The sequence below is a fragment of the Oncorhynchus mykiss genome, chromosome 10, assembly GCF_013265735.2.
Source record: "Oncorhynchus mykiss isolate Arlee chromosome 10, USDA_OmykA_1.1, whole genome shotgun sequence".
Lineage (NCBI taxonomy): Eukaryota > Metazoa > Chordata > Actinopteri > Salmoniformes > Salmonidae > Oncorhynchus > Oncorhynchus mykiss.
Genome location: NC_048574.1, coordinates 6675176 through 6685175, shown reverse-complemented (window position 1 = coordinate 6685175; position 10000 = coordinate 6675176). Strand labels below are relative to the sequence as shown.

Below are 10000 nucleotides of genomic sequence, written 5' to 3'. Positions count from 1 at the left end.
AGTAATGAGACTATATACAGGGGGTACCGGTACCAAGTCAATGTGCTGGGGTACAGGTTAGTAATGAGGCTATATACAGGGGGTACCGGTACCAAGTCAATGTGCAGCGGTACAGGTTAGTAATGAGACAATATACAGGAGGTACCGGTACTGAGTCAATGTTCAGGGGTACAGGTTAGTAATGAGGCTATATACAGGGGGTACCGGTACCAAGTCAATGTGTGGGGGTACAGGTTAGTAATGAGACTATATACAGGGGGTGCAGGGGTATGGGTTAGTAATGAGACTATATACAGGGGGTGTAGGGGTATGGGTTAGTAATGAGACTATATACAGGGGGTGTAGGGGTATGGGTTAGTAATGAGACTATATACAGGGGGTGTAGGGGTATGGGTTAGTAATGAGGCTATATACAGGGGGTGCAGGGGTATGGGTCAGTAATGAGGCTATATGCAGGGGGTGTAGGGGTATGGGTTAGTAATGAGGCTATATACAGAGGGTGTAGGGGTATGGGTTAGTAATGAGGCTATATACAGAGGGTGCAGGGGTATGGGTCAGTCGAGGTTATTGAGTTAATATGTACATGTCTGTGGGGGGTAAAAGCATCCTTACCTGCGTGAATTGTTTGTTTATAATTATATCGTTCTATTTTCTTTGTGCGTCACAAGTTTAAAAGTCTTCGTGGCGTGTGGGACCACCTTAATCCTAATCACTGTAATATACACAAAACTTTCCAATCACTGCTGGAGTATGTATTCAATGAGTGAATCAACCACCGACACCTACTCCCACTAGTGAATCAACCACGGTCACCTACTCCCACTAGTGAATCAACCACGGTCACCTACTCCCACTAGTGAATCAACCACGGTCACCTACTCCCACTAGTGAATCAACCACGGTCACCTACTCCCACTAGTGAATCAACCACGGTCACCTACTCCCACCAGTGAATCAACCACGGTCACCTACTCCCACTAGTGAATCAACCACGGTCACCTACTCCCACTAGTGAATCAACCACGGTCACCTACTCCCACTAGTGAATCAACCACCGACACCTACTCCCACTAGTGAATCAACCACGGTCACCTACTCCCACTAGTGAATCAACCACGGTCACCTACTCCCACCAGTGAATCAACCACGGTCACCTACTCCCACTAGTGAATCAACCACGGTCACCTACTCCCACTAGTGAATCAACCACGGTCACCTACTCCCACTAGTGAATCAACCACGGTCACCTACTCCCACTAGTGAATCAACCACAGTCACCTACTCCCACTAGTGAATCAACCACGGTCACCTACTCCCACTAGTGAATCAACCACGGTCACCTACTCCCACTAGTGAATCAACCACGGTCACCTACTCCCACTAGTGAATCAACCACGGTCACCTACTCCCACTAGTGAATCAACCACGGTCACCTACTCCCACTAGTGAATCAACCACGGTCACCTACTCCCACTAGTGAATCAACCACGGTCACCTACTCCCACTAGTGAATCAACCACGGTCACCTACTCCCACTAGTGAATCAACCACGGTCACCTACTCCCACTAGTGAATCAACCACGGTCACCTACTCCCACTAGTGAATCAACCACGGTCACCTACTCCCACTAGTGAATCAACCACGGTCACCTACTCCCACTAGTGAATCAACCACGGTCACCTACTCCCACTAGTGAATCAACCACGGTCACCTACTCCCACTAGTGAATCAACCACGGTCACCTACTCCCACTAGTGAATCAACCACGGTCACCTACTCCCACTAGTGAATCAACCACGGTCACCTACTCCCACTAGTGAATCAACCACGGTCACCTACTCCCACTAGTGAATCAACCACGGTCACCTACTCCCACTAGTGAATCAACCACGGTCACCTACTCCCACTAGTGAATCAACCACGGTCACCTACTCCCACTAGTGAATCAACCACGGTCACCTACTCCCACTAGTGAATCAACCACGGTCACCTACTCCCACTAGTGAATCAACCACGGTCACCTACTCCCACTAGTGAATCAACCACCGACACCTACTCCCACTAGTGAATCAACCACCGACACCTACTCCCACTAGTGAATCAACCACCGACACCTACTCCCACTAGTGAATCAACCACCGACACCTACTCCCACTAGTGAATCACCCAAGATAAAGCTCACACACTCCAAAAAAACAGCATTGCCTGATGGTTGTTCTACAAAGTCCCAAAAAAAGCAAAAAAAGCTAAACTAAGTAGAAGCGAGGCTCTAGAGGTGGTATCAGGAACAGATTACGGGGGGGGGGGGGGGGGGGGGGAGACTTCACCCGCTGCCGGTGATGCCACTGTCAAATGGGACGTCATTAAAATAACAAACAGGAAGAGTTAGCGGCGACATTTTGAAGAGGACTTTAGGAGAAGTCATTTTAAATCTGCTTGACAGAAACGTGGCTCGAGCAGGACCATATTGATGTGAACATTGTGATGGCTGCACTGTCATTTAGAGCAGATGGAGACAAAACAATGTCACATCAATCAATAGGTGGGGGAGTGGCGGGAGGGGAGGGGGGGGCGGCATGTATCTTTGTAGATAATACTTGGGCCATGCAGTGTAATGTGATTTGAAATCTGCACCAGAGACTATGAGATTCTCCTTGTGTCATTCACATCATTCTATATCTACCATGCGATTTTGGAAAATGACCGTTATTCTGGTCTATGTGTCTGGATTTAACAATAAGGAAGCTGCTGACAGGATTACAGACTGTTTTCAATGCTGCATTTTCCACAATCAACTGACCAGACAGTATTTGTGCCCCGGGATTTTAATAGGCTCTCTCTCCGCGCACCTCTCCTACTGCAACATTACGTCACTTGTCCAACTCGTGTCCTTGGATCAGTGTTATGGCAACGTAGAGGACGCATTTGAAGGCGATGTGCAGATCACCCATCTAGGAATCAGACCGTCTCATACCGAGATGCAGGGGATACTCGGGAAAAATCCTGTAGAGAAATCTATTCCGGTATGGAAAGAGGAGAGTAGGGAGGAGCTCAAGGATTGCTTTGATGTCACAGACTGGGAGGTGTACTTTTGGCTCACGTAGGGATCCCCCACGAGGTGACAGACAGCATTACATCATACATCCAGTTCTGTGAGGATACTGTCATTACAACAAGCCTTGGGTGTCTAAGGACTTGAAAATGTGCCTCGGAGAAAATACATTTTTCATTCCTGAGCGGAGATACTGATACTGATTCAGGTCAAAAAATATGGAAAGTGGGCCTCCCAGGTGGCGCAGTGGTCTAGCGCTAGCTGTGCCACCAGAGACTCTGGGTTCGCGCCCAGGCTCTGTCGCAACTGGTTGCGACTGGGAGGTCCGTGGGGCGACGCACAATTGGCCTAGCGTCGTCCGGGTTAGGGAGGGCTTGGTCGGTAGGGATGTCCTTGTCTCATCGCGCACCAGCGACTCCTGTGGCGGGCCGGGCGCAGTGCGCGCTAACCAAGGTCGCCAGGTGCACGGTGTTTCCTCCGACACATTGGTGCGGCTGGCTTCCGGGTTGGATGCGCGCTGTGTTAAGAAGCAGTTGCGGCTTGGTTGGGTTGTGTTTCGGAGGACGCGTGGCTTTCGACCTTCGTCTCTCCCAAGCTGAGTTGTAGCGATGAGACAAGATAGACTACGAAATTGGGGAGAAAAAGGGGGTAAAATTTCAAGGATGAAGTGGAGCAGAAGTTCTGTACAGGCAATCCAAGACAAGCATGGGACGGGTCTTTGGTGGGAAGAGAAAGGAAAGAGAACAATAACAGACTGTTCAGCCTTTGTAAATGACCTTAACTGTTTTCATGGAAGATTTGATACCGTTGATTTCAAAGACGAAGATGTAAACAAATATGTGAGATTATCCCCAAATCCTCTCCTGTCCAGATAACAGAGAACGAGGTGGGAACGAGGCTTGTTAATGATTTAAGCCACACAAAGCACCCGGGCCCAGACCGGACCACGGGGCAAAGTCCTGAAGGTCTGCTCCAACTTGCTCAAGGGTGTCTTCACACGACTGTTTCAACTCCTGCTGAGCACCTGTACAGTGCCAAAATCCCGGAAGGTGACGACCATTGTACCGGTGCCTAAGAAGTCAAGGTGCCAAATCACCAAAAGCAGATCAACTGGACCCGTTACCCTGACCTTGGTGAACATGGTGGCTAGTCATGGAGCCTGTGTGAGGACAGTCGGCCGGTACAGTCCGGTGAGGGTCGTGGAGCCTGTGTGAGGACAGTCGGCCGGTACAGTCCGGTGAGGGTCGTGGAGCCTGTGTAAGGACAGTCGGCCGGTACAGTCCGGTGAGGGTCGTGGAGCCTGTGTGAGGACAGTCGGCCGGTACGGTCCGGTGAGGGTCGTGGAGCCTGTGTGAGGACAGTCGGCCGGTACAGTCCGGTGAGGGTCATGGAGCCTGTGTGAGGACAGTCGGCCGGTACAGTCCGGTGAGGGTCGTGGAGCCTGTGTGAGGACAGTCGGCCGGTACAGTCCGGTGAGGGTCGTGGAGCCTGTGTGAGGACAGACGGCCGGTACAGTCCGGTGAGGGTCGTGGAGCCTGTGTAAGGACAGTCGGCCGGTACAGTCCGGCGAGGGTCGTGGAGCCTGTGTAAGGACAGTCGGCCGGTACAGTCCGGTGAGGGTCGTGGAGCCTGTGTAAGGACAGTCGGCCGGTACAGTCCGGTGAGGGTCGTGGAGCCTGTGTAAGGACAGTCGGCCGGTACAGTCCGGTGAGGGTCATGGAGCCTGTGTGAGGACAGTCGGCCGGTACAGTCCGGTGAGGGTCATGGAGCCTGTGTGAGGACAGTCGGCCGGTACAGTCCGGTGAGGGTCGTGGAGCCTGTGTAAGGACAGTCGGCCGGTACAGTCCGGTGAGGGTCGTGGAGCCTGTGTGAGGACAGTCGGCCGGTACAGTCCGGTGAGGGTCGTGGAGCCTGTGTGAGGACAGTCGGCCGGTACAGTCCGGTGAGGGTCGTGGAGCCTGTGTAAGGACAGTCGGCCGGTACAGTCCGGTGAGGGTCGTGGAGCCTGTGTGAGGACAGTCGGCCGGTACAGTCCGGTGAGGGTCGTGGAGCCTGTGTGAGGACAGTCGGCCGGTACAGTCCGGTGAGGGTCGTGGAGCCTGTGTGAGGACAGTCGGCCGGTACAGTCCGGTGAGGGTCGTGGAGCCTGTGTGAGGACAGTCGGCCGGTACGGTCCGGTGAGGGTCGTGGAGCCTGTGTGAGGACAGTCGGCCGGTACGGTCCGGTGAGGGTCGTGGAGCCTGTGTGAGGACAGTCGGCCGGTACGGTCCGGTGAGGGTCGTGGAGCCTGTGTGAGGACAGTCGGCCGGTACAGTCCGGTGAGGGTCGTGGAGCCTGTGTGAGAACAGTCGGCCGGTACAGTCCGGTGAGGGTCGTGGAGCCTGTGTGAGGACAGTCGGCCGGTACAGTCCGGTGAGGGTCGTGGAGCCTGTGTGAGGACAGTCGGCCGGTACAGTCCGGTGAGGGTCGTGGAGCCTGTGTGAGGACAGTCGGTAGAATAAAATATGAGGGACAATGCAGGTAGTCGGGGTAATCGTTTCAATAACTATTCAGATGTCTGATTTTATTTAACCTTTTATTTAACTTGGCAAGTCAATTAAGAATAAAAATTCCTATTAACAATGACGGCCAAACCCGGACGATGCTGGGCCAATTGTGCACCGCACTATAAGACTTCCAATCACGTCCGGATGTGATACAGTGTGCATTCGAACAAGGGACTGTAGTGACACCTCTTGCACTGAGATGCAGTACCTTAGACCGCTGCTCCACTCGGGAGCTTATGGCTTGGTGGTAGAAGCTGTTCCGGGTCCTGTTGGTAGCAGACTTGGTGCATCAGTACTGCTTGTCATGGCGAGAGAACAGTATGACACAAGTATCTTAAGGCGAAGCTAGAACCATAGGATCCTAGAGTCAGACAGACAGACAGACAGACAGACAGAGTCAGGCGATCCTATGATTCGAAGATGAACTTAGCCTTAAGATGCTATTGGGAATCCAGGTCCTAGACATTTTGTGAGAAATGTCTATCTGAGATGTTTCTGCATGATGAGGCTCTTCCTCGCCCACCAATCACCGTCCCCTAGCGATGTTTGTCGCCCGTCGTTGTGGTAGATGTTACTAAGCAGTGCTGCAGTGGTCATCATCAGGAGGAGATATTGATTTTCTACAGGGGACGAGCTGAGCCAGCACTATCGATCATCACGCCCCTGTTCCTAACCCCTACTCTCTGTTTAACCCTCCTGTCTCTCCCTCGCTCTCTCTCCGTCTCTCCCTCGCTCTCTCTCCGTCTCTCCCTCGCTCTCTCTGTCTCTCCCTCGCTCTCTCCGTCTCTCCCTCTCTCTCTCTCTCTCCGTCTCTCCCTCGCTCTCTCCGTCTCTCCCTCGCTCTCTCCCAACTCGCCATCTCTCATTCTCTCTACCTGTCGTTCATCTGCGCCATCCATCTGTTTTTCTCGCCGTCCCTCATTCTGTGTCTACCTGTCTACCCCCTCCACACCCCACCACTAAATCTAAAACCTCCTCTCTCCCTCCCTCAGACTCCTCTCTGACAGGATGCCCAGGCCCTGATGCCAACACTGCGCCACAAAAGCTTCTTATCCTCGACGCTCGTTCCTACACCGCTGCAGTTGCCAACCGTGCCAAGGGAGGTGGCTGTGAGTGTGAAGGTCAGTACACACACGCAATACAGTGGATGGATGTTGTCTCCTAACCTGGTTGTTTTTGTCAGGCACCATACTCGCATATGTCTCATCTTTTGTGCCTCCTAGTAGAACAGCCAGAGAGAGGTGTTACATCACCCCGTACTGTGGTTGTCATTCCTCCTAAGAGCTCCTGTTATTGAAGCCAGTCACATCGTGTCTGGTTGACCTTCAACACTCCGCCAGTCTGACAGACTCATGCGTTCTGAGCTGGGAGACGGCTAATGAATCAGGTTATCTAGGGGCGGGCAGGTAGCCTAACGGTTAAGAGCGATGGACCGGTAACCAAATGTCGATGGATTGAAATCCCCGTGCCGACCAGGTGAAAAACCTGTCGCTGTGCCCTTGAGCTCTTCGCCATTATTGCTTTTGTGAGTCTCTCTGGATAATAAATAAATACCTATTTTCCACCATAATTTTCAAATAAATTCATTAAAAATCCTACAATGTGATTTTCTGGATTTTTTTCTTCTCATTTTGTCTGTCATAGTTGAAGTGTACCTATGATGAAAATTACAGGCCTCTCTCATCTTTTTAAGTGGGAGAACTTGCACAATTGGTGGCTGACCAAATACTTTTTTTGCCCCACTGTACATGTTGACAGTCCCTAAGCAGTAGAGACGTACATGTTGACAGTCCCTAAGCAGTAGAGATGTACATGTTCACAGTCCCTAAGCAGTAGAGATGTACATGTTGACAGTCCTTAAGCAGGCAGAGACGGACATGTTGACAGTCCCTAAGCAGTAGAGACGTACATGTTGACAGTCCCTAAGCAGTAGAGACGTACATGTTGACAGTCCCTAAGCAGTAGAGACGTACATGTTGACAGTCCCTAAGCAGTAGAGACGTACATGTTGACAGTCCCTAAGCAGTAGAGACGTACATGTTGACAGTCCCTAAGCAGTAGAGACGTACATGTTGACAGTCCCTAAGCAGTAGAGACGTACATGTTGACAGTCCCTAAGCAGTAGAGATGTACATGTTGACAGTCCCTAAGCAGTAGAGATGTACATGTTGACAGTCCCTAAGCAGTAGAGACGTACATGTTGACAGTCCCTAAGCAGTAGAGATGTACATGTTGACAGTCCCTAAGCAGTAGAGACGTACATGTTGACAGTCCCTAAGCAGTAGAGACGTACATGTTGACAGTCCCTAAGCAGTAGAGATGTACATGTTGACAGTCCCTAAGCAGTAGAGATGTACATGTTGACAGTCCCTAAGCAGTAGAGATGTACATGTTGACAGTCCCTAAGCAGTAGAGATGTACATGTTGACAGTCCCTAAGCAGTGGAGATGTACATGTTGACAGTCCCTAAGCAGTAGAGATGTACATGTTGACAGTCCCTAAGCAGTAGAGACGTACATGTTGACAGTCCCTAAGCAGGCAGAGACATACAGTGGGGCAAAAAAGTATTTAGTCAGCCACCAATTGTGCAAGTTCTCCCACTTAAAAAGATGACAGAGGCCTGTAATTTTCATCATAGGTACACTTCAACTATGACAGACAAAATGAGAAAAAAAATCCAGAAAATCACATTGTAGGATTTTTAATTAATTTATTTGCAAATTATGGTGGAAAATAAGTATTTGGTCACAATTCCTTTGATGTGCTCGCCAAAATTGTTTTAACTGTTTTTGCTTTGTCATTATGGGGTATTGTGATGTCATTATGGGGTATTGTGATGTCATTATGGGGTATTGTGATGGCATTAAGGGGTATTGTGATGGCATTATGGGGTATTGTGATGTCATTATGGGGTATTGTGTGTTTTTATTTAATCCACTTTGGTATAAGGCTGTAACATGACAAAATATGGATAAAGGGACGGAATGCGCTCACTGTATGTTTCAGAGTACTATCCTAACTGTAGTATAATTCTGTATGTTTCAGAGTACTATCCTAACTGTAGTATGTTTCAGAGTACTATCCTAACTGTAGTATGTTTCAGAGTACTATCCTAACTGTAGTATAATTCTGTATGTTTCAGAGTACTATCCTAACTGTTGTATAATTCTTTGTTTCAGAGTACTATCCTAACTGTTGTATAATTCTTTGTTTCAGAGTACTATCCTAACTGTAGTATGTTTCAGAGTACTATCCTAACTGTAGTATAATGCTGTATGTTTCAGAGTACTATCCTAACTGTAGTATAATTATGTATGTTTCAGAGTACTATCCTAACTGTAGTATGTTTCAGAGTACTATCCTAACTGTAGTATAATTCTGTATGTTTCAGAGTACTATCCTAACTGTAGTATAATGCTGTATGTTTCAGAGTACTATCCTAACTGTAGTATGTTTCAGAGTACTATCCTAACTATAGTATAATTCTGTATGTTTCAGAGTACTATCCTAACTGTAGTATAATGCTGTATGTTTCAGAGTACTATCCTAACTGTAGTATAATTCTGTATGTTTCAGAGTACTATCCTAACTGTAGTATAATTCTGTATGTTTCAGAGTACTATCCTAACTGTAGTATGTTTCAGAGTACTATCCTAACTGTAGTATAATTCTGTATGTTTCAGAGTACTATCCTAACTGTAGTATGTTTCAGAGTACTACCCTGACTGTAGTATAATTCTGTATGTTTCAGAGTACTATCCTAACTGTAGTATAATTCTGTATGTTTCAGAGTACTATCCTAACTGTAGTATGTTTCAGAGTACTATCCTAACTGTAGTATAATTCTGTATGTTTCAGAGTACTATCCTAACTGTAGTATGTTTCAGAGTACTATCCTAACTGTTGTATAATTCTGTGTTTCAGAGTACTATCCTAACTGTAGTATAATTCTTTGTTTCAGAGTACTATCCTAACTGTAGTATGTTTCAGAGTACTATCCTAACTGTAGTATAATGCTGTATGTTTCAGAGTACTATCCTAACTGTAGTATAATTATGTATGTTTCAGAGTACTATCCTAACTGTAGTATAATTCTGTATGTTTCAGAGTACTATCCTAACTGTAGTATAATTCTGTATGTTTCAGAGTACTATCCTAACTGTAGTATAATTCTGTATGTTTCAGAGTACTATCCTAACTGTAGTATGTTTCAGAGTACTACCCTGACTGTAGTATAATTCTGTATGTTTCAGAGTACTACCCTAACTATAGTATAATTCTGTATGTTTCAGAGTACTATCCTAACTGTAGTATGTTTCAGAGTACTACCCTAACTGTAGTATAATTCTGTATGTTTCAGAGTACTACCCTAACTGTAGTATAATTCTGTATGTTTCAGAG

General features: G+C 48.0%; 1 protein-coding gene across 11 annotated transcripts in view; it reads left to right on the top strand.

The window, feature by feature from the left end:
• LOC110519104 (myotubularin-related protein 4) overlaps window positions 1-10000 on the top strand; it is a 112415-nt gene that overhangs the window by 78566 nt on the left and 23849 nt on the right. For all 11 annotated transcript variants that reach the window (XM_036989589.1, XM_036989583.1, XM_036989584.1 and 8 more), the window contains one exon: window positions 6592-6720. In XM_036989589.1, coding sequence (XP_036845484.1) covers window positions 6592-6720 — 129 coding nt within the window. The remainder of the gene's footprint in view (window positions 1-6591; window positions 6721-10000) is intronic.